This window comes from Mercenaria mercenaria, chromosome 4 (assembly GCF_021730395.1).
Source record: "Mercenaria mercenaria strain notata chromosome 4, MADL_Memer_1, whole genome shotgun sequence".
In the NCBI taxonomy this organism is placed as follows: Eukaryota; Metazoa; Mollusca; class Bivalvia; order Venerida; family Veneridae; genus Mercenaria; species Mercenaria mercenaria.
In genome coordinates this window covers 19,775,917-19,802,228 of record NC_069364.1, presented here as the reverse complement: position 1 = coordinate 19,802,228, position 26,312 = coordinate 19,775,917, and the positions used below count along the sequence as shown (strand labels likewise).

General features: G+C 35.3%; 1 protein-coding gene and 1 non-coding gene across 38 annotated transcripts in view; one reads left to right on the top strand and one right to left on the bottom strand.

Moving 5' to 3' along the window:
- LOC128556235 (androglobin-like) overlaps nt 1–26,312 on the bottom strand; it is a 156,811-nt gene that overhangs the window by 88,161 nt on the left and 42,338 nt on the right. For 24 of the 37 annotated variants that reach the window (XM_053540619.1, XM_053540628.1, XM_053540618.1 and 21 more), the window contains exon 1: nt 3,124–3,464. The exons of 7 other annotated variants lie outside the window; for them this stretch is intronic. In XM_053540619.1, coding sequence (XP_053396594.1) covers nt 3,124–3,449 — 326 coding nt within the window. In that variant the 5' untranslated portion in view covers nt 3,450–3,464. Of the gene's footprint in view, nt 1–1,169; nt 1,339–3,123; nt 3,465–14,000; nt 14,365–21,050; nt 21,487–26,312 lie in introns of those variants that run through there. 6 more of the 37 variants (XM_053540651.1, XM_053540652.1, XM_053540645.1 and 3 more) reach the window with 5 other exon arrangements.
- On the top strand, nt 16,972–17,044 carry Trnav-cac (transfer RNA valine (anticodon CAC)). The gene has a single exon. It is a non-coding gene; the product is annotated as a tRNA-Val (tRNA).

The window sequence follows — 26,312 nt, the reverse complement described above, 5'->3', positions numbered from 1 at the left end:
GCATAATTATGACAAAATAAAAACTAGAGTTATGTAACTTGCCAAGTGAGGTCAGCTCACAATGCCAAAGACAAGTGTGAAGATAGAAAGCATCAGGCCAAGTAGTTTTTGAAAAACCTGCTTACATACAAAACTAAATTTTTATACAAAATTCAAAGTTAAAATGGGGCATAATTTTGACAAAATAAATAATAAGAGTTATGAAATTCTTCCTGTGAGGTCATGTCATGATGCATTAAATATATGTATGAAGTTTGATAGCAAAAAGGCCAAATAGTTTTAGAGAAACCTGCAGCATGCTTGTATGCAGAACTTCTGTAATGTATAATAGTTTGTCTAGTATTTATTTGGGTTTTACGGTGCACCAACACAGTATAGCTTATATGGCGCCAAACACGACTACAAATTTTGATTTCACATCTCATTTACATCAAAATAAAAACATGAGGTATGGAATCAAAATTTGCATACCTGCTGGAATCACAGAGTTACAGCAAAACCAAGTGTTAAGACCCTATTATTCGCCTCTTATGATCATGCAAGGGTAAGGAAGTGGTTCCAATTCTTTTCATACACAGATCGTCCCAGAACCACATGGGGCTAGTTTGTATAGATATAAGTTCAGTTTTTTAAAATATTTTGCCCTCTATTCCATCTGGAATCCACCTAAATCTTTATACTGACTCACACAAAAAGTATAGATTGATTCCATGTTAAAAATCCTCTGGATTTTACAGAAAATCAGGGCAGATCTTTTCCTACACGAAGTACGAGAAGTTTCAATCCAGGCTCGCATTTTTTTTGTCTGAGTATTAAAAAAATACAAACTGACTGAATTTTTCTGTTATTCCCCGACATTGAAATATTCAATATATAATGTCACCAGGCCTTGATACTTGCTGCATGCACCTGGTTCGAAATATATTTGGTACGAAATGGATTTTATTCATGCTCCGTATTCGTACCTACTGCGAAGATATCAGATATTGTAAAGGATGTATTCATACCAAGTTTTTGTTCAGAAGTCATTTACATCAGGAGCTTTATTACCAATATGGTATGAAACGTTAGAATATCATAATCGAAACAAAAATAAAACCAGCGGCCATGTTGTTTCTAATGACACTTTGCCATTTCCGTCTTCAGGTAATATTTGACGATGAACTTACTCTCTTGGGGTGGCTGAACTGACTCTATTTGTTGACGCATTTTTCTTGGTTCCCTTGGAAGCCATTGTCTAAGCTTAAACTTCCAAAACAACCAGAAAATAGATTAAACTTCAACGCTATTTACACTATATGGTTGCCACGCGGGGTCGGATAGGTTCAGTACGCATGCGAATTGTTCTCGTTCCGGTCATTTGACAGAACGCGGGGAAACAATGCGCAATTATTTAAAAATCGTAATTGAGAATGAACACTCTTTTCCAAGTTTCTTAATATCCAAAGAAACCTTCTAACGACATAGTTAAACATATCATAGTTTATAAATCCCGTTATCAAGCATTACACTATTTACATAATACCTGGCTGGCGGATTATTTTCTATGTAAAGACGGCAATTCAATAATTTTTCACATTGTACACTTGATCGATAGATTAGCTTGGTATAAAAGATTAAGTTTAAGGACATGTAGTACTTTTTATTATTTTGACAATTTAGACATAATTTTGATGGGAGGGGGTATTACATTTCAAACATTAAAATAACAAAACTACTCCAGCCAAAATCCAGACATATTCCAAAATTAACACCCGGGCTTTGAATTAAGGCCCCCTTTTAATTATATAATATGAATCTAATTCTTTGGAATCAATCCAGGCAACGACCTGTAACTGGCAACGGGTCTCAAAATTCAAATTTCGCTGGGCCTACGATTGATTAAGCAGCGCAGCGTAAACAAATAAAAATGAATAAAACAAAACAAAACAAAACATGTAGTACTTTAATACATCATGATCGTAAAATGAAAATGTGCGTCCATTTCAGAAGAAAAAATATATTCTAATAGTTTACTTTACATATAACATGATCTGTAGAGCTGTCGGTCGGGGACCCCGTCGCACCTGTTACGGGGAATTCCAAATACAGGCAATTTTCATATAGTTTGATATACAATTGTGCAACTACAATCAATCTAAAATGCGGGTCTCTTTAAACATTTTGCAGCTGATGAAAAAATAATACTATGGCAAAACATAGAAAACAGTTAATTTGTATTATATTTCTGGATATCAAAATTAGCCGTAGACGAGTAGGTCTACTCCCCCCAAATAATAAAAGAATATATATAAGATAGAACATTCTATATTGACTCTACTTTTTTTTTTGCTCCGTAAATAATACACGTAGGCCTAGTATAATATTTGTGATAAAAACAATTTATATTAAGCAAAAAGAATTAGATAGGGGATACTCCGAACCAAATTAGGCCTACTTTTGGCTGTGTTGATCTATTTTTACCAGGGAATTGTTGTCTCCATGTAGATACCAAATATTGACTTATTCATAACATCTCAATTCTTCTTTAACACTCTTAATTATTAACAAATTCTTTTCCATTCATTTGAAAATGTCTTTGTCTCGACTATAAAGTCGCATTTTATAACATTACTATGTTAAAACAATGATCATGACCTAATCATGTATCCTGTTTACATATACATAGTGCAGCGTAGCATTACACTGTACTGTACTGTACTGCACAGCGCCTACAGCCAACAGTACAGTGTAGTACACGACTACTTTATCCACTGCACTGCACTGTATGGTATTGCATAGAGCATATAGCCACTGAATTGCACTGCGCTGCACTGTACTGTATAGCGCCTATAGCAAATCAAAGAAGTATAAAATACATATATAGCTCTTTGAGCAACTGTACGACTTTAAAGTACTAAACAATGACACTGAAAAGAATTCCGTCACTTCTGTCTCACCTTGCATATGAATATAGCGTGTATTTGGTGGGAAATAATAATACAACAGTTTCAGCTGATGTTCAGTAATGGTTCCAACGGGGTTCGAACACGGCGAAAAACCCGTGTCTCTTCGGCCAACAACATCACATTTGCCGAATAAGCATAAAACTAACAGTAAATATAACATCTTATAATTATTCACCTGTCTCGATCGTAGCCGGGATTAATTTCTGACGGAGTAGCGGTGTCATCACGGTTGATACTGATAATAGACCCGGTGCGAGTCTCGCGTGGCCACTTGGCCAGGGTGATAAAGATATCCTCCGGATGATCGGGAATTGACGGGTATATCTTTTCTGTCTTATAATACACGTCGCCCTCTTTAAGCTCTGTTAGTGCCGCCAGGCGGCTATTTCCCAAGTTACCCAGTGTTCCATCCTTTAACGACACTCGTTTTGCTTTACTTTGATCAGCGAGCGAACCTCGCCTAAGTCCTGTGACACTTGCATGCGATGGACGCCGGTTCATTATTTTTTAATGTTTTTAAATTGTGTTTATTTCCAGTTTATATATTTTTTTAAAAATCAGTGCACGGTTACACATTTGTAAATCACCAAATCTGATGTCCTTTGATACGTATTAAACTGTCAGTAACTCTCAGTTTGCGATAATGAACTTGTTTTCATTTTGTATACAACTGTATTAATTAAACAGTTATTCTCATTCAAAAGAAGAACTTACAAGGAGTATACATCTAAATGCAAATGCCTTGTTATCCATGTACTATAAAATTTCTGTGAATGCCGTATTAAACACTAAACACCAGGTTCTATTTCAACTTTTGATACGGAAATTGACTATGCAAATATTAAACAATGTAAATAATTTTTTGTAAATAACATGAACAATCAGAGATACAAATCAATCGATGCGTCCACATTATAAATTCTTATTTCTTTCATGAACGCAATATATAATGCAAAAGTAAGTCAACATGATTCCGAACTGTATCGCCAGGACGTGAAACTTTCGATTTCTGAATGTTTGTCAAGCAGCGGGAAACAAACAGCCGTCCAATCTGAGTGTTCTGAAAAACCAGTCTAAAATGTTTGAGTCTAAGCTCAGTCTAAGCTGACCAAGGGGATTGATGTATTCGGAGACTGCCGTCGCACAACTACCAACATTTGGTCCTACAAATCCGGAATATAACCAGTGTTGTATGACCCTTATAAGTATGTTTAGAATTTCAGGTTAGTGTATTTTCCCTAATCATCAAAAAGTACATCTGAATCGCCAACTCTTTTAATCCAAAATTAATCCCTTATCTGAAAGTTAGTCCCCTTTTTTTTCATGCATTTACTGGTACAGCAACTCCACAATACTCAGTTACGTTTAAGAACACTATATAGTGCAACTAAAATTGTCTGTAAACACTGTTTCAACATTATCACTTTCGGTGTCCGAATTTACAAGTTTTATCTTTGATTATCCACAATTTTCATAATATTTCCATAAATCTTTAGATCAATAAGTCAATCCTTAAGATAGGAGAAGCCCAATGTCCGAAATTGGATGAAAGTTGTTTAGATATACAAGTATTCAAGTTTTCAAGAGCTTATTAAATAAAACATGGGTGACAGATAGAACCCCGCGAACGTCTTAAGTTAACTAGTGCCATTTAATAACTTTCAAAATCAGACGTAGGTCTTTACATTCTGTAATAATTGTCTAAATAAACGCCCTTAAAGACAGTGATTGTAGGGATTTACAGATATATACAGAATAAGCAGTAGAGTATAACTCAACTGATCAAATACATATCAAAACAACTAAGGAATATGAGCCGCGCCATGAGAAAACCAACATAGTGGGTCTGCGACCAGCATGGATCCAGACCAGCTTGCGCATCCACGCAGTCTGGTCAGGATCCATGCTGTTCGCTTTCAAAGCCTATTGCAATTAGAAAAACTGTTAGCGAACAGCATGGATCCTGACCAGACTGCGCGGATGCGTAGTCTGGTCTGGATCCATGCTGGTCGCAACGCACTATGTTGGTTTTCTCATGGCGCGGCTGAATTATGAAAACAACTATAAGGAATATTATGCTGGGTTTAGAGTCAAGGCCATATTGCGACTTTCTCAGGGGGGTTTTATGACGGAAGAAGAGTCCAGGTCTCAGGCTTCTCCAGGCATTATTTCAGGCATGTGCGGGCACCTGAGCAGGGCTACTAGACCTTCCAAGCCATAAAAGAAATTGAGTTGCAAGAAAACTAGTAAATGTAGGGCCTACATATATTTGCATTTTCCATTATATAAAAGACGAGAACGTAAAAATCATGCTAAACATTGTCTATCGGAAGTATGTTCAGTTACTTGGTTCAAATACGAGACAACCTTCTCGCGGTGACACTGCCTCTCTTCAGAAACGATTTTTATAACAACTTTACTATCGCTTTCCATACGTAGTCAGCTTAAAAACGAATATATCTAAAATAGTTGGAAGATATAATTATGTTTCCGTATATAGAGAAAAATACCTTCACAGAATACGCAAAACCTGATGGTTCCTTACACTACGACACGCATTTGTTTAAAATACATATGCTTTTTTGTAAAAAATATGTAGATATTAGGCCTACATGCTAGCAAACTGAATGGGGGAGACAGAGCGTGCTTACACGAGTATATACGGTACAGGTAAAAGCAGTATCAATACCTGCCATGAGGGAACGTTAGTTTTTTATTTGTGACAAGAGGTCAGCTTTATATTAAAACATTCACATAATGATACTTTATATAAAGTTCTATTAAGTACAAGTCCTTGTATATTTCAATAGTTTAATTTAAATGAATAACTGAAAGCCCGAAAATTCATTCTATAGAGAAAATGAAATGTTTAGAAATATATTAAAGAAAGTAATATATATTGACGTATTTTGTTACATTAGAAATAAAGATGTCTTTGTATTTAGACTTGATTACACGAAATAACGAAAACAAGCTTTACATTTGAAGATGTGTACGTGTACGTGTGCGTGTGCGCTTACATGAAGACTACCACCCAACACAAACCCGCCCCTTCTCATAGTAAGTGTGAAAGATTACCTGTTAACCTCATTATATAACAATATGTGATATGGTTTTACAGTGCTTTTAATAGAATAAGTTCACAATCAAGGTAAACAAACTGGATGTGTCTTTAAACTTCGCGTTATTATTATACTCTACATGCATGGTATAGCGCAGTTCTAGGCCTCTTATGGGAGAAAACTGATACTGAATCAATCGCGAGATTTTAGTAGATTATCTCCCTTCCCTGGTGTATATAGAAAGAAAAGATTGGTTACCTTGATTGGCACCTCTGCATTCCTGATACCGGCCGCGAGCTCGATCTCTCGGAACCACCACTTCCGATTCGAACTTTCGTGTTACTCCTGCTTAGTGGTCGTTTTGACCCCGCCGGTGACACAGAACTTAACATTTTTAAGCGTAAATATGTTATACTGTTGATAAGTCAGTACAGTAAATAATTAACGCCGCTAAGCTGTTTCCATTATCCTAAGGAATGTCCTAAAATTTCCATTAAAAGAATCACCAGAGAAAAATCAGTAAAAAACAACACTGGATTGAAATAAAACCACTTTCTAGAGATATATAAACCGAAGCATTTGTATTTCTGGATCAAAACGATAATTTTTTCGACCTTAAAATCAATTTTCCCACCCAGCAGAACGCTATAAAATCCATGTTAAAAGCAAAACAAACCAGTTATTTAATGGTTAGAAAACTCGTTTTCCTCTTAACCCAGACCATAAACCGCCCAGCTTCCGACAATACTTGTTTTTCAATGGTAAATTTATGTAAAATGTTGTCACCACATGCCGTGCATGGCTTCCTTTATCGACTGTCACAATTTCCTCGCCATAATGAATCAATGAAAACTAAAATACATGTAGGCACGTGTTGCGTAATGCACACTTGACTCGAGCTTTTGAATATTATTCTCCTTTATCAGAGGACCAACCCAGTTCTGACGCTTTCCACCGGGGATTGTAAATCACGGAAGACGTCAAATCTGCTGTTATATGTGACAGGCTCGATACCTGTTCAAAACAGCTTCACATATCTATTCTTAAAAAGTTCTGATTTTTGTTTTTACACTGGTTGCACAGGCAATTTATATGTGTTAATTGTTATTCCAATGCGTGTACGACAAAACTGCAGCATGAATATCACAGACAAATTATTCCTTTAAAATTTATCATATCATTCTCTTGAAATGTTTACGGAAAACAGCAACAACAATAATAACAACAACCACTAAACTACGACATTCTGGGGATACCCGGGCACTTGATATCGTAGATTCAATCCGAAAATCACAATTATTCGTTCAGCAAACACTTAACAATTGTAACTGAAGTGTTATCAAGGGCTAGCTAATATTTGATGGTTTTATTAAAAATGCAAACATGACAACAATGCGAATGGGGACATAAAAAGTTTAACGCCGCTACAATATAAGCAATAGAGGCTAGGTTTAACTCATTGTCATTCATAATCAAACACAAATACCCCCACTCTATTCAATATAAAGCAACTTCTTAATGTCCATTTTCTGGTTAATATCCCGTTCTTTGAACTAAATGGCCATCGTCAAAGTGGCGATAAAAGCTGCAATTAATCTTTATCTCATTTTCTTTTGAAGTAAGTTTTCAAGGAAAATTTAATGTGAATCACAAAAAAAAAATTTTTTTTTCAATTTTTTTCAGCAAAAACCGTTATGAATACATATCTTTGCACTTTTCTTGTCGTTGGATTAGATTCGGGTGTATACCGATACCTACTGATACAGTTTAAAGACACCCTACGGCTCGTTTCCAACATGCATACTTTTTCTGTTCTCAAGTACAGCTGTATACAGTACACTGTTGGACACCTTAAAAGTAAAGCTCTTTTGAAACTCATTAAGCCTTTCTTTTCTAAACTGTATGTAAGAACGATATTTCTGACACTTCAAAAAAATAATAATACACTGAAAGTATTTTGAAAGACAATGATGAAATCCTTCAAAAATAACCGTTAATTCAAATCAAAGATATTTTTTTTAAAAGTCACGGATAGGACCTCCCAAATATCTATGTAAAATTGTAACTGTCCCCTTAAAGAAGCTCCTTCATCACTTTTCTCCAACATTTAAGAGAAATTACCACCATAGAAATATAATACACATGCCTATCACCTTTCGTCCGCGTCGGTCCTCTTTAGAACGTAACATAACAGGACATATGTCTTTACCAAAATGGCACAAATCAGCCACCATACATATAAAATTCTTTCTTACATTCTTTTGCAGAGGAAGAAGATAACAGTGAAGTATTCTAGTATCTGAGGGGGTTATGACTGTGTTCATGAGAAGCCCTCTGGATTTTATTTTTATTTGTTTATAGTATATTACAAGTGGAAATCTGAGATTTCAAAAGCCCTAATGCCTTTGTTTATAACGTTGCTGCCACAATTGTTTTTTGTTGTAAACATGAAAATCTATATCAATTTCTTGTTAAATCTTTTTTTCTGTTTTCCTCATACAAATGTATATGCAAAGGTTTGAATATTGATTAACAGAGTAGAAAGTATTATTCAGCCCATTTTTAATTACCTCCCTTTATGATCAAAATGCATAAGTCCATGAGCGATATTGAAAGCATCACTTTTACAACCATGTAAATATGATAAGTTGCTTTATCTGTTTTGACATAAGATTAAAAGCCTTATGGAACTTCAAAATATCGACAGTGATAGTCAAATCAAGATGCAGCCTGAGAATCCAAGATGGCCGCCAAATTTCTCCAAATATTTGCCAATGCCTTTTTATCACATTTCATAAAATGTCCCTTTCTAAACAGATTTTATCCTGTAACAGGTTTGAAATACTATCTATAAAATTGAGGTGGACAAGAGAGGATGCGAAAGGTCCCACCGGATATCGCTAATTTGGCATGGCGCATGCTTAATTTGCTGAATCTTGTCTGAATTGCATGCTCTTACCGAGAGTCAGACACAGAAGAAAAATTGGGTCCATGAACGACATTCATGTCTCGGCTCAACTAAACATATATCGAATTCACTTTAAAGATTTGCAAATATCGGACTCGCTACGTAACGATGCAAATATCGGATATGTAACGGTTTCCTAGCAATATGCATATATCTGCAACGATATATAACCATCAGTCTACTAAGTTAACGAAGACTGATATCGGACTCACTACTGATACATAAGTACCTGTTCAACAACGATGTGCATATACCGGACTCATTACCGATATCAAAGTATCGGGTTCACTAACGATATACTAAATATACTAAAATATATGGATGCACTTGCCTTAAACTGTCCATGGTGTTCAAACTTTTTCTGCGGCTCTTACTTGAAGGACTCCGGATCTTAAAGTCCTCCGCCGACGTGATACTTACACGTGGCGTACATGACAAACGTCGTGCCCTACTCGACATTTTTTTGGTATCTTGTTACCCTAAAGTAAACTTTTCCACATTCTAAGTATCCGATTATATTATTTTAATTGTCAGCAAAATTAAATTGTCTATCACATGTTCACATATCATACTTAAATGGAAAAAAACACACAAAAAAAACAACATTACAATAAAAAGTGATTCAACACGCCAATAGGAACCATTTTGTGAAAACGACGTTTTGTTTAGAAAAGATAGTAGAATGTTGTGAGTATGGTCAATTATAATTATGTTTACAGGTCCTTATTTCGATTTTACTAAAGCATATTCAAATGCATTAATGTAAACTAACGCAGTTTTCTGAAACGGAAAATATATATCCAATGATTCTGCATAATCCCACACACCAAGAAAGTCTATTAGATGGTCACTTTAACATATGTTTCAATTTACATCACACATATATTATACAAAATATCCATCCCAACGACCGAAAAGGCAAAACAACCATTTCAGTTATTCTTACTTTGAGACTAACCGACTTGATTAACGGATTAAAATTTAATCGTTTCTTAAATCTCCTTGATATTAATATAATATCATGTAGGACCATTTTAGGAGGAATTATGTTATTAGATTGCCTTTAAGCCTTTGATAAGAATAACTCAAAGAGAAAAGTCAAATGCTCCTTTAAGTCGTAATTGAAATTTCATTGAAAGTCATGTAGCATTAGGTTTGATAGGGTCACTTTATTATACTGTATATGTACTAAAATTAATTACATGTATATACCTTTTACCCGGTAACAGACTTTTTGTAAAACGTGTTCAATATTGTCTGTGATTACCTCCCTTTTAGAGTAAATTTATTGGGCTCGTAAAGTCATAAAATATAATTTAAGTATTAAGAATATTACAACGTCTGTACATGTGCAAAATTTATTTATTAAAAAGATTAGAGTCATAACCTGTTTAAAGTTATGTAGTGTTTACTCAGTATATACAAATTATTCCACATTTTATAGACAAGAAAGATTGTGTCATATAAATTACCCGAATAAGCCCCATTTTACAACAAAATCCGCTAAACTACTTTGCAGATTGCTCATTGTCCCAGACAGTTCAAATTCCACCGGGTCCGCATCACTTGGAGGTTCAAAACAAAGACCCCCTTTTGGACACACTCTAAAACTTGGTTAAAAGACGTACTATCAGAGAATCTTCCAGAAAGACCCTGGGTAGCCACAACACATTCATATATCAAGTAAGGGCTGTGTTTAGTTTCGCACCCACCACCTCAAACCCATTTCTTCCAAACTTTGGAAGATTTAAGTGGAACTTCACTCTAAACAACCCGTCTAAGCGGATTATATCAGTATAGAAATTAATAAATGATAAAGAATGATAAGTTTCAAGATCGATACTGTTTATTGAAGGTATTAATTCAAAATTTGACAATCAGACCGCGAGTGATTTAAGATGTTAGTTCATACTGACACATTTCCGAAAGAAACTATGTGATCAATACCCGAGTCTCTTTTTATGTTTGTGTCCAGTTCAACTTTCTGTTTTGAGGTGTGTTTTTAGGGGTGTGTGGGGGGGGGGGGGGGGGGGGGGGTTGCGGGGTTGTGTGTGTACAGGCTTTGTGTTACAACTGTTAAACTATTAATTTTTTAATACGCCCATTCTAAAGAGAAGCGGGACTTGTTACGTTAGAGCGCAGTGTGTCCGTGCGTCAACTTTTCCAGTTTACACAATGACTAAGTATCACCTGTGGGATATTCCTACAGGATGTACAGTAGTAAATAAATGTGCTATATGTCCTATATAAAATTAACAATCTTCTGAGAGATGTAACACATAGCCAGGTCCATTTAAAAAAAGAATTACTAGCCTTGTGTTCTTAAATGACCTATAAACCACCACAAAACACCAAGAAAAGTAGGGGTCATGTATCTTCTAAGACAGATTTTATTTTTGGTCTGGCATGTCAACACTATGGAATATCTTCCAAACTGACAGCTAAAATTTGGGTATGAACAAATGAGTAATACGGTTTGTTTACATTTCTACAAATGCAAAACTTTTCATTGAAAATACTACCAAAATGTCAAGTATAGGTCCATAATGAAATAAGAACAGGAACTGGCTTACATAAAGTATGAAAAATGCCATTTTAACTGGGAAAAAATGAGGATTTTTTTCTTCTCGCCATTAGCCCGGAAGTGCTGCATGATTACCTATTTAGTACTATCTGACCTACAGTTTCTGGCACCGTCGCTCAAACATGGGTAAACAGGATAAAGGTCACAAGGACCATAGTTAACTTCTGTTCTTTTGGGTTTCGGGACTATCAGTCAGGAAGTATAACAGCTACAGCTTTCAAACTTGATATAATGACTTGAGCACCACTACAAGACAGTCCCTACACCGTAATTACTTCCGACAGTCCCTACACCGTAATTACTTCCGACAGTCCCTACACCGTAATTACTTCCGACAGTCCCTACACCGTAATTACTTCCCTTTCATTATTTTTTATATGCATTTTCAAACTTATATTATCTTTATTAAAGATAAGTGTTACATTTACTTCCCCTTCACATCTCATGAACTTGATATTCACATAACAGAACCGTGTATCTTCCAAAAATGACGCCCTTTTACTTTTTATTTTATAGAGGGCCCGGGGTCATTTTCTGAATACATATGGTTCTATTGAATGATTATGGTCCAGTGTTCACGTGAAAAAACAACAACATTTTTTTCTCTCTTTTTGCTATCTTAAAAAAAATAAAATTGTATTAAAACGGAACACTACATAATAATACAATTTCAAATCCATACAGTAATCATTTTCAATACTTATTGGATAAATACATGAGAGGTTCATCATAGGAAACAGTGACTGAATTCGAGATACGTCGATAACAACAGATTAGATATAGCCTTCTTGCATTTTAGTATGGGCGATAAAAGGAAATAACTACGTTATCCAGGATACTAATGAATTTCAAGTTTTATCCCCCTTTAATCGACACTACATTCCTCGGTGTAATGGCATTTTACCAATTTATATAAAGTTTTATGACTTGGACACAGATTTATGCCACACCAAACACATGTCAATGCGTTCCCAGGAAAAATGAACTTGGCTTTTACCCTTTTATCTATCAAAAGTGCACCGTCATGCACTTTTCACTTATCGATGCAGTACAAACAGAAATCAAAGTCCTGAAAGGATTGACAGCCAGTGCTTATTGAGTGACACCTGAAGAATCAACATTTCATTGTGCATAGACCGGTCATGATTTGAACAATGTTGGTAGAGTTCCACCAAACACTGATACATGCTCTGTGCATTTTGGTTCAAGACAAGAAGATTTTTAAAGATTTTTTCCCTATACAACTCCATGTAAAACTAATTTTGCCCCAGGGTGGGGCCAATTTCAACACTAACTAACCCTAACCATAACCCAAACCCTAAAGCGGAGTGATTCCGAATATTTCGAGTGTGAATATAAAGTTCATAATTATTCTAGAATCCGTTGCTGCTTGTTTTTGTTGTTTAAAACAGTAGTTCTAATTTGCACACACACTCACACAATACCAATGAAAATACATATGAAAAAATATATGGGACTATTTTTTTACATGTCCAGAATATTTGTGTGATGCGGTCACATAGAAAACTCAAACGATTGGTAGTTGATTTAGAGCTATAGCCAGTTGCTAAAGCACTGGCTAAAAACGTCTTTGGATTAGTTTGACAGCTTCTGTATTGGAAAAATAAAATGTTCTGTTAAACTGTTAAATGCATCATGTGTATTTCAACTTCGTTTTTAGCTCGACTATTCGAAGAATAGTCTAGCTATCCTACTCGCACTGGCGTCGGCGTCGACGTCGGCGTCACACTTTGGTTAAAGTTTTGCATGCAAGTACCTATGGCTTTTAAAGGCATTTAGCTTTGAAACTTATTTTTTCTTTTTCTATGTCAATTACCAACTCTTTTGGACTTAGAAAATCCTGGTTAAAGTTTTACATGCAAGTTAATATCTCCAAACCTAATGCAGATATTGAATTGAAACTTCACATGTGTCTTCGGGGTTATAAAACTAGTTGACAGCATCAAGTCCCATAACTCTGACCTGCACTTTGGCCACATTATGCCCCCTTTTGGACTTAGAAAATCCTGGTTAAAGTTTTACGTGCAAGTACATACAACTATTACTTAAAGGCATATAGATTTGAAACTTATTTTTTTCTTTTTCTAGATCAATTACCAACCTCACTGGGTCAAGTCCCATAACTCTGACATGTATTTTGGGCAAATTATGCCCCCTTTTGGACTTAGAAAATTCGGGTTAAAGTTTTGCATGCAAGTTACTATCTCCAAAACTAATGCAGACACTGGATTGAAACTCTATAAATATTTTAACATTTAGGGTAATATTTTCCTGCTTCTGGGACAATAATTCGAATAGTCGAGCATTGGCTGTCTTACGGACAGCTCTTGTTTTAATTACTGCAATTGAGAAATCCCCATTAAGGCATGTGCTTCCTTTTACATAAACCTATTTATACAGCTGATTTTTAAACATACCTTTTTCCCTGACTGCTTACCGACAGTGTTGACATTGGTCGGTCTTCCGGTATTTTACCGACCCGACGGTTGACCATAACTTTGCTGCTCATTGTGAAAACACAACTTACTCCGAACACAAAATAATTCCACTTGAGAACTCACAAACACGATATTCTCAATTAAAACACTGTGAACAATTTTTAGCTATACATTTATAATTGATTTATACATGTTCTAATAAAAATATCAATAATGAGTTGACACGTTTTTATCTAAACTTCATAAATCCTTTTTCGCATAATAAATCCAAATAAAATTTGTTAGAATGCAACTTTTTTAACTGTTCTGTTGCTACAGTTCATTTCACGAAGTCAATAAACTTGTAAGAGATCATAAAACCTATTTTATTGTAAAAAATCCCAATTCACAAAACAAGATCTGACAAATCTGACATAATAGTTCACACCTTATATGTATACAATAATTGTTAGTTTCTATGTTATTACCTAATAACAGCATTGAAAACTGAAGATTTTTATAACCAACGTATAGAAATCCGTCAAAACTAATCCACTAATCTTCTTAACCAAAACTTACATTATTAAGATATAGTGATAAAAATTCTCTGTCATTGAAGAATTATACCTATTATATATGTATGTAAAGAAATATACAGCTTATAAGACCAAGGTCATCTACTGAACTTCGATTGTATACAGGATTAATATAATTGCCCCCGTTAAAATATTTAGTGCTAAAATTATAATGTCCTCTTCTAAAATTTCACTTAATTTATTTCATGTCAACCTATCACTTCCTTATTCAATGTAATTTATCAACAACAACAACAACAACATTACCTTTATTAAACTCAAATCACAAAGTGACACAAGAGTATACAGTAAAACAATACATTATATGTGAAAAATGTGACATGGTGTAGAAGCTACAGAAAAGACAAAATTTACATTGACTTGAGATATAAGATACAATATATTATAGAAAAATAGAAAAAAAAAACTGAAAAAGAACTAAAAAGCGGATTTTATTCAAGGAAATGAGGGGGAATGTATACTTTGACCTATTTTTTTAAAACATATTTGATGCACACGCGATCTAGAGAAACAGACTATAATTTTGGATTTTCCAAACAATTCTATTTAAATAATCTATTTTGATTGGTCGTTATGTCACGTGCAGTCAGAAACAATGAGTATTCATACTAGTACAAGTCGAACATCATTTAATTCATTAACACCTGAATTATAAGAGTCAAATGAGCCGTGCCATGAGAAAACCAACATAGTGGGTTTGCGACCAGCATGGATCCAGACCAGGCTGCGCATCCGCGCAGTCTGGTCAGGATCCATGCTGTTCGCTTTCAAAGACTATTGCAATTAGAGAAACTGTTAGCGAACAGCATGGATCCTAACCAGACTGCGCGGATGCACAGGCTGGTCTGGATCCATGCTGGTCGCAAACCCACTATGTTGGTTTTCTCATGGCGCGGCTCAAATCAAACATTAATTCATCTTAAGTTAAAATGTCCGCGTATACATACGCCCTACTCATAATTTGTTTACAAAAGAGATAAAAAAACAGTGTCAATTATGAATGTTAAAGTTGACTTTGCTGCATTGCGCTTGTAAGAATTGTAGAAAAATAATATATATAATTTTAATAGCATTTTGAAATGTAAATAATCAAAGAATTACATTAACATTAAGTCCATTCATAATTTTTCCGCTCCCTGTTGGCCGAGCGGTTACGCGCTCGGTTCCGGACTTTTTTGGCCCCGAGTTCGATTCCAAGGCCTGTAGTGTTTTTATTTGTTTCCTTTTCTACTTCATTTTATCACTTTTCAACTGCTTATAACTCATAAAATATATCAATTGATATCCATTTTGTTCACAAATGAAAATGTGTCATTTTAAATTTTAATGAAAATAATAAACAGTTATGTTTAGCTACTCCTTTTCTTTATATCTATTGTAGGCCCCTATTATATGTATACATTTTTATACATGTTGCTCTCGGACTCCTGTGAAAATTTAAAGTACGACCTGATGAGTTCGTTCGTTTTATAAACTTTATGGCAATTGCCAAAGAAAAAAAACTAAGTTAAAGGAACTGCCAAGTTTATACCAAAGTAAACACAAAATAATAATTTAGAGATTTCCAAAACTGACAAAATAATAAAGAGAAGTGAAGATGTTTTCGATGGATGCATGATTCGTTCGCTGCAAAATGATATCACCCATTTGCCCTTTGCCAACAAACAACCTTTTAATGTAACTTATTTTGTTTGATACTATGCCCCAACGATAACTTGATATTTACAAACATGACTAAATAATAAATGGAATAGGAAATTTAAATTTCTAACTGCTACAATCTAAATATTCTTATTTTGTACAATGACAATTAGTCAGGGTAAGCTATGTCCAGTTAACGATCTTTTGCGTTGAGTTGAAATCAACTCGCAGTCAATTTTATTTAATCATTCAAATTGTGACAAACGACAGAGAGTATCTAAGGGACATTAGATCAGAATAGTTTGTTATATAAAGATGAGTGATTAAATGCATGTACTAGCCATGCACTGAGATACTAATGTGATATAAAATATATACAAAACAAACCATAAAGAAAGAACAAATTAGGAAGCAAATGAAAACGATAGGAAAAAGCAAAATAAAACTATAGAAAACAAACAAACATCTGAAAAAACCTCATCAGGATTCAACCCAACACGTTCGCTAATCATTCTAGCTGCATTTACCACTGAGCTATGTTGCCACATACTGTGGAATTTAATGGAAAATACTAATATTTGCTTCAAGTATGTGCTGCATTATGATGTATTTCTAGTTATCATGAATTAGACTCGTCTGTTTGGGAATCACGTATCATGGGGATTATTTGCTAATTAAATACTAAATAGATACATAAAAGACAGCTATGACACTTTATTATAATGCTGCAAAGTGGTTCCGTAGTGTAGTGGTTATCACGCTCGCTTCACACGCGAGAGGTCCTGGGTTCGAGCCCCAGCGGAACCATTTATTCTTTTTTTTTTTAAATTTTCATTTAATTAGAAAGTACTTGAATACCGGTTAAGGTGCATTTAAAGCCAAGGTCACGGATATCATCGGTGAGTGTAGAAGGGCAAATGACATTTAAATAAATCAATATGATAGATGTCAAGCTAGCCAAAATGTAGGAAATTCAGTTAAACAGATTTAGAACAGTAAACCAAGAGTAGGAGTCCAGAAGACCAAAATGCGGCTTGATGTAAACTAGATCTAAGAGTTCCAGAAACCATTGTGGACCAGTAACAAGACGCATGACTTCAAGTAAACCAAAATGTAGGAGTTATAGTAATCCAAGATGCAGGTCTTCAAGTGAACCAAGATGCAGGAATTCCAGTAAACCAAGATGTAGGAGTTTAGTAACCAGAACATGACTTAAGTAACCAAAATGTAGGAGTTCAGTAACGGTGTTGGAGTTTCATATAGTAGAGGAGTTCAGTAAATAAGTGTAGGAGTTCAGTAAACCTAGATTAGATCCAGTGAACCTAGATTAGACTTAAGTAAACCAGATTTGACTTCTAGTAGATCAGTGCAGGATTCAAGTAGACCAAGATTAGGAGTTCAGTAACAATATGTAGGACTTCAGTGTAACAAGATTCAGGGGGGAGGTTGATGAATGGGTATTAGCTGATACACATGGTTCCAGTCACAAAGATTACAGGAGTTCAAATCGACCAAGATAAGGAGTCTGGTCAAAATGTACGTAGTTCAGTAAACCAAATACTGTAGTTCTAGTTAAACCAAGGTACAGTAGTCCCAGTAAACCAAATTACATTGTTCTAGTAAACCAGTACGAGTTACAGTAAACCAAGTTACAGAGTTCAGCAACAATGTAGGGGAGGGAGGGGATGGGGGGCGGTAGTTTTTATGACTATAATGGTTACCAGTACCAAAGATGCAGATCTCAGTAACCAAAGGTCACTAGAACAGATTGATGAGTGAATAAAAAAAGAGCCGAGGGTTCAGTAAACTGATACATAATGTTGATAAACAGAATGCTGTCGTTATATCATATTGCAAATGTGCTAATGAACTAGGGTATTCAGAAAGCCAGATGTAACGGCCTAAGACACAATGAAGCCAATGTCATGTTAGGAGATGAAGAAAGCTTAGTTAACACTCTTAATTACTATAAAGTTTTCCAAATTATAAGTATTTGGTAAAAACCACCCATAATATATGATGTATTCCGCCAGAAACTGCATTTTCAACAAAAGTACGAAAAGGTAAAAAGTCTGCTAAAGATCTTTGATTGATCTCGCCGCTTGGATCGATAGTATATTTTGTATTTGGCATTATTATATAATTACGATTGCTGATATGATATAGTTTATTTATAGGCAAGCATGCGCTTTTGTCTGTCTGCATATCTGCACTGTTAAGGAGTAAATATTTTCCATATAACTTATAGACTTTTGTTCCAATCACTCTTCGCGAGGACTTTTCTGTTTTCAAATCCCTACTGTCTCATACAATCTAAAAAGTACATACAATATATACATGGGTTTTCCGTGGTGAGATGGTAAGAGGAACGGACTTTGTATCACTCTCCCTTGACCGCTGTAGGGTCGGGGGAAAAATGAGAATACAGAAGAACCAAATACCATCAACTGATTTTGTAGAATGTCGGTGGTTTTGCCGAGAGGCCTGCGCTGTCGGAGGGACATCTGGGATTTTCTCGACTTTTAACAGCTGGACAGCCGCCATATGATTTCTTTTTCGATATAAATAACAAAACAAAAATGTCATTAACGTGTAATTTTTTAGAACATTAGAAAATAATTTGTATAAGGCACCCAGTAAGAGCCATAAGAGCATGCATCGAGTCTGTTTTCTTAGGTCCCGGGCAACCTCGTCCTTAATGCACTTTTTCTTCTCTTTCTCTCACACTTCGCTAAAGTTCTACGAGCCATATTTAGGAGAACTCGCGTCATAGCATCTTTCAATTATACGCGCAATTAGATGATAAATAAGATAATTGCCAACGTTAATTGACGATTCATTGATCTTTTGTTTTCATTTGATCAACGACTTGTAAAGATGCTAGATTGCAAGCCAATGGACCAATTTATCAAAATTGGATAGTTACGTGTTGTCAGTTTTTCTACAAAATTCAATATAATATTGTTCACAGTGACGCTCTAAACAAAGAAATTGTTCTTTTTTCTATTAATATCACGAAAGTAATTTTGCTTGTGAACAGTGTTTTCTCTTTTTGAGGTTTACTACTGCGTATCAGCTGTGTTAAGCTACAGAAGCAGTCAATATCATCACCAAAATCATTAAGTCCATAGGATTAATAAGTTACTGTTACCTTGGTACTAGTCTGTGTTCAGACCTAATGTTTTGTTCATAGGAGAGAACTCTTGAGACTATTCAAATTCTGTATAATTATGTCCCTTTTCTTCTCAAAACATTAGATAATCAGAGCCAGGACTGATGAAGTCAGAATTATTTACAGATTTTTTTTTCTAAAAAAAAAAAGACTATCTAGTCGGTAGCCAGACTATTACCTTGGATATAAAGCATGACAAACCTTGACCTAATCATGATACTTCTATTGTGTTATGTGCAAACTCGTCATTACGCGACTCGGTAAGTTACAACGTGACAGAAAACAAGAAAATGTGAGGTATTTGAATTTTGACCCGAGACTAACCTTGACATTGACCTATGAAAGTCTGATATTAAGTATGGCAACTGATATCGTGGATATTTAAACACGTTTTATCGAAACTGTCTGAAACATTTTGTTAAGTACACAAGGGTGAGATCATCTTCTAACGTTATATACTAACATTTTCTGTCTAATACTATTCCCTACAAGAGATAAATATATCATACATACTATGGACGCCCCGTGACTTAGACATATTTGAGCCGTGCCATGGGAAAACCAACATAGTGGCTTTGCGACCAGCATGGATCCAGACCAGCCTGCGCATCCGCGCAGTCTGGTCAGGATCCATGCTGTTCGCTAACAGTTTCTCCAATCCCAATAGGCTTTAAAAGCGAACAGCATGGATCCTGACCAGACTGCGCGGATGCGGTCGCAAAGCCACTATGTTGGTTTTCTCATGGCAGGGCTCATATTTGGTTTCACACCTTACAGAAAAGTCAGCGAAAATGAGCTTTTTAGCGGCCCGTGTAACCTTATATCCATCTGGGAAACATTTTGGCAAAGCACTTTAACATTACCACTCAAAATTCGCTTTTTTTTTCATAACTACCGTAAAATACTAGAATGACTGTTAACATAAAGTTTTGCATTAATTTGATATAAAACATTAAAAGATAAAAGTAAAAAAGGAAGGCCTATTTTTCCAGTTTCATGCGTATCCATGATATTTAGTCACTAGGAACCAGGAATTCTGTTTTATTATGTAACTTCATGAGCTGGCTTAAACTACACATCATTGTAAATAGTTCCATCTTCCATTTTAATCTATTTATAATGGATCAAAATGTTTGATGAACTATTTAGTTCGGAATTACTTAGAAATTTAACGGTTACGTAAAATTTTATGCACTGTTTTGAAATTTAAAGTCATTTTCTTTACAACGCTTTGGCTAGCATACTGTTTAGAGTATTTGAGGATTAAAACGGTTTATTCATAATTTATCTATATTTATTAACAACATCTACATAATTTTTGTGACATATCAAACTATACAATGATCATTAAGCTTTACCAAGATTTACGTACCTTTCTCAAAACATGCTACTAACGTAGCCTGCTGGCGGCCAGTGATTCTGCCTTTGCGAACAGTGCAGACCAAGATCAGCCTGCACATCCGTGCGGGATGTACAGGCTGATCTTGGTCTGCACTGTTCGCTATTCAGTCAGTATATTTTCATTGAACACCCCTTCAAATAATAAGTAGTACTACCCAAATTGAATGATGGACCAGTCCATTTTAGAAATTTAGCAAGGTAAAGGTTAAATCAAGATATATTTCTATGATCCATACTTACTTCATGATAGCGTTTTGTAGTTTGAACTTTGACTTGGACACACGTTTCCCGTCCGTTGAGTCATCTGACATATGTGCAAGATGGGCCAACTGCACAATTTTTCCAAACATATTCGAATCTCTCAGTATATATACTTTTCAAATGGATTAAACATTAATATAGTGCCTTAGTCAACAATGCTCATTTTGGTAAATGATTCCGTATTCAGTTTGTATTCCAACCAACGTAATTAAATTCATATTGCAAAGTCGGAAATTCATTCACGCAAAAATCATAATAATCTAAACCATAGCAAACTAAAGTTTATCCAAGCCCGGAGAAGCTCGAAAGCACCAATTATTAAATGTCCAACAAAAAATCTCAAATCCACGGCGCAAAGAACGTATCTGAGTCCAGGAAAGCACACAATGTTAATTTTTGAATGTCAAACAATTTTTTTCAAAACTCCAGTTAAATTCAAAATATCCGAATTGAAGAAACTCACAGCGCACGTCGCGTCAACAAGTCACTCCACATCATATACTGTATTGAATGAGACAGTTTCCGGTACATCAAATATCAACAGAGTTAACCAACTGTACTCAGATCATTCACGGGTATCATTGAGAAATTTCCATTTCAAGTCTTTGAACGCAATATTTATATACAGCCTTTTCAAATTTCAGTTCATTTTTTTTTACTTTTTCAAATAGATTTGTGTTGTTTCGTTTATACACCGGCTTAAAATCTGCTACACTCGGTAAACACCGTGATCTATGAAATATGAATTTCAATTAATGCCAAAATAGTTATTAATTTTTATAAGTAACACATACTTAATACCGACGAAATGTACAAACTTCAGTAACAAAAGAAGTCTTGATTTAGACTAGAACTAAATGACACAAAGGTTATAGAATTGAGATGCCTATAAAACATTATTATTAAAAGATCATTTACAAATTAAGTAGTTGTGAATATTAAATAGTTGCCCTTTCTTAATACAGTGTTAGTGCTTCTAAGGGCGAAACAATTTGCCCATTTTAGATACAATTATTTTTCTTCTTAATAAATAATTGAAATAATGATGGTATAGCATTTTGCCAGCGCCTTAATTACTTTTTATGGCGCTATTCAATAAATGTAAGGTGAATGACATGCATTGATATTTGTATTATGTTGTGTCACGTCTGACTAAACGACGTACTTATGGAGAAAATACAAAATAAAGTCACATTTGTTATTTAATCAATTTGCTCCCCCTACCTACAAAGAGGCTGTCCGTGCGTCCGTCTCGGATGTCCGTCTGCCTGCTGTCCGAATTCGTGTCGTGCCTAACTCAAAAAATATTCGATTGTTGTTCAGCATGATATAAAGTTGTGCAACTGGGGTTTTGCTTCGGACTTGACTAAGGCAGACCCGAGTTATGGCCCTTGACCAAGTCAAAATTATCCATAGACGGCCTTGTTTGTTTCGCAATTATCTCGAAAAGCACCTGAGGTTTCATTTTGGTTTTCATACAGCCATACAAGAGTCATAGCCCCTGACTTAGAAAAGGTTTAAAAGTTTGTGTCGCATGCATCTAAAAATGCATTAGAATTAGACCTAAAGCACCTTATAGGAATATTATTCAGCATGTGAAATTGTGCAGCTGTGGTTTTGTTTTGGATTTCACTCAGCTAGCCCAGACTTATGACCATTGACTTAGTAAAGAGTAATAGCCATTGACATAGGCAAATATTTATATATAATGGATTAAAAGTTTATGTAGCTCCCATTTCAAAAAATATCACAAATCACCGACCCTCCGCACCCAGTTAAATCATTTATTCACAATATCAAAACAAGTTACCGATTCAATACACCAAATCGAATCACCGATCCTCTGTACCTTCACAAATCAATAACTCTCGGAATCAAAGCAAACAACCGACCCACGACACCCAAAATACTGACTCTCTGCATCCAAACAAATCAATTACATTCCGAACCTAAATTAATCATTGACCTACTGGATCCAAACAAATTCCTGACCCTTCGAACTAATGCACATCACTGACCCAAAACATCAAAACATCCACACCAAAACAACTGACACCACTGACTTTAATCGAAAAGTAAATCGAAAAGTATATTATCCTATAGGTGTCAGATGCGATCGATACCTAGCTGAAGCAATGAAGATGGCAAATTGAAACATCGGTAGTGCGATGGCCGAAAAGTCGAAATGACGATAGCGAAAAGTTGAAACAACAAAAAGTTTTGTCAAAAAAACTCGGCGATGAAGAAATCGAACAACATCATCGTCGTAGTTTCCACTTTTCATTATCGTAGTGTCACTGTTTCTACTTGACCACAACGTATAACTACCTTTTTTTTTTCGGGTGTATTACCTGCAGCGAAGGGGTCTAACTGAACACACTAGTCCATTAATACTTCTATCAAGATCAAAATGTAAGATATAAAACACTTTAACAACTAAATGTGTGTCCACTGAACCCTTGTTACCCCACTTACTGACAATGTCACAATTTACTTGTTGAAAACGTAAGACTACGTAAACTTAGAGGAGGTAAGGGTGGAATGCGTAAATCCAAGATAAAACTTCATATACAGAAGAACATTCCTATAAAGTGTCATGACTCAAGGTCAAATACTTTTTGAGATACGTGTGACACTATCCTTTAGGTCTTTTATGTACATTTTTTCACAAATTCACGGACCATAACTCTGGTTTTACTGAGAAAAATCACATGCAAAATAACAATCCTATAATGTTTTATAGCTCTAGGTCAAATACGTTTTGATATATATGCGACACAAACTCAGCCTTTTTTTCTTACTTTTGATTGTCAAAAGCCATTATTCTGGCCCTTAACAAAACTTCATTTGCTGCATAACAATCATGTGATGTTTGATGACTGTAGGTCAAATACTTTTTGATATATATACGACGCAAATCTGGATGGACGGACGGACGGCCAAGGGTAAATCTAAATGCCCCCCCCCCCCCCCCCCCCCCCTTCAAAAACAACTAGAGAGAGCAAAAAATTTATTGTCTTGTCTATAAGTAACGTATTAACATCATCAAGTACACAATATTCAATCCAGGGCCGTTATTAAAATTTTTGGAAAAGTTGTATTCGCGATAAAAATGGTTTTCGCGTTATCGTATGAAGTGGACAAACAATGGGCAATCTATAGCGATGTGTGATGTCGTATATAATGGTTATGACATTATCAGACATACGAATATTAATATTTGCCACGGGCTCTTATACTGTGGCCAGGCAACAGCAGGTAACATCGGTCTCAAGTTCTACTGTAATCAAAAGTGAAATTAATCTCAGAATATTGTTTTTCTGGGGTTACACATTAAAGGAACTTTTAAAGGCTATGAAGAACAGTTTGAGCAACGCTTATGGGGTTTTCTTATATATAAATCTGAACAGATAAAAACTCTTTTAAAGTATACATTATGTTTTTACGAATAAAATTTGAGATGCTTTCATTTTTTTCCAAAAACTTTCCAAAGTTAGTCACGAATAAAAAGTTCTACAAAAGAAGATTATTTACAAGATATTGTTAAATAACTTTTATATACAGGAAGAAAGTAAGAAATGATCCACTGACAAATAAACAGGCAGGTCAGGCTGACGCGCGTCCTGCCTAAATAAGCTCTTATCAATGAACTCTGTATATCATTTAAACTTTTAAAGTATCTGAAAGAAATACATTTATCAATTAAAAAGGTCGCTTTAATAATGACAAAAACTTTTTGATATAGATCTAGTGTGGATTTATTATAATATATATCAAAGGAATTTTTAATTTTTTGGATACAACATATATATATTCAAATTCCTGTAATTTTACGCTTGAACCTCAGAACGCTATTAAAGAAATCGATGTACTAAATGATTAAGTTTTCAAAGAAGGCGTCGAAAAGGAATAAAGATAACTTGAAATGTATCGATAAACATTAAATCACTCCAGACCACGTAGAAGAGGTAATCAATATAGTATAAGCAGGCCTGTGGATATTTTAACATTTATTGGAGAGAGAGAGAGAGAGAGAGAGAGAGAGAGAGAGAGAGAGAGAGAGAGAGAGAGAGAGAGAGAGAGAGAGAGAGAGAGGGGTGTGTGTGGAAGAGAAGAGAGGGTTGGGATTACGGCTACAAGTTCTAAATGAGCTTTTAACCGACTACAGATTTTCTGTGTCTGTATTACATGTATGATATTGAACTGATATCGACACTGATACGTGTCAAAACGTGATATAGATGAGTAGAACCTTGAATAAAAACAAACACCTGGAAAAAACTCAACGAAGTCAATATTACTCTTAAACACTCTAAGTCTTACGCTTTTGTGTTATTAAGGTCTATATCAGCCGCGCCATGAGAAAATCAACATAGTGGGTTTGCGACCAGCATGGATCCAGATGCTGTTCGCTAACAGTTTCTCCAATTTCAATAGGTTTAAAAGCGAACAGCATGGATCCTGACCAGACATGCGCAGGCTGGTCTGGATCCATGCTGGTCGCAAACCCACTATGTTGGTTTTCTCATGGCACGGCTCATATATATATTTATTTCTTCCAAACTAAAGAGCACTTAAATGGAAATACAATATCATTAAGCAAATTATGAACACCCCCTCGAAACTGTCACCGAGAAATCGACCCGTTTATGACATACCAACCTCATGAGAACATACTTTTGTTCAATGTGAACATACATTTGTACAGTGCGAACATACTTTTTTTTTCAGTGTGAACATAACCATGATACCCAGTATGAACATACCCTTGCACAGTGTAAATAAAACGATATTCAGTCAGGTTTCTGTTATAAACTCAAACAGATCAGAAGTTAGAGAAACATGCGTATAACTTCGGGCTCGAAAAAAAAAACGAATTCAAGAACAATGGTACTCTTTGTCCATTCCAAGTGCATGTACACAATTTGGAATTACCATTGAGTCTTACACTTTTATAGTCAACACCACCGAAGGTCAATTATTGACGCAAAGAGACTGAAATACGCATTGGTCCTCATTCCTCAAAATCTGTTTTTTACACTATAGGGCTACCAGTTTCACATTAAAACATATCATATGATGTTTCCTTATGTGACTTATTCAAATGCTGTGGCAGAAAAATTGAAAGGGAGGCACAGGGGTGCGGGAGAAGAGCGTCGTGGATTCCACTTCCTGCAAGAACAGATCCTATAAAAGCCTCCAAACCCTTTACCCGTTACCATGGCTCCAGGAAGCACTTTT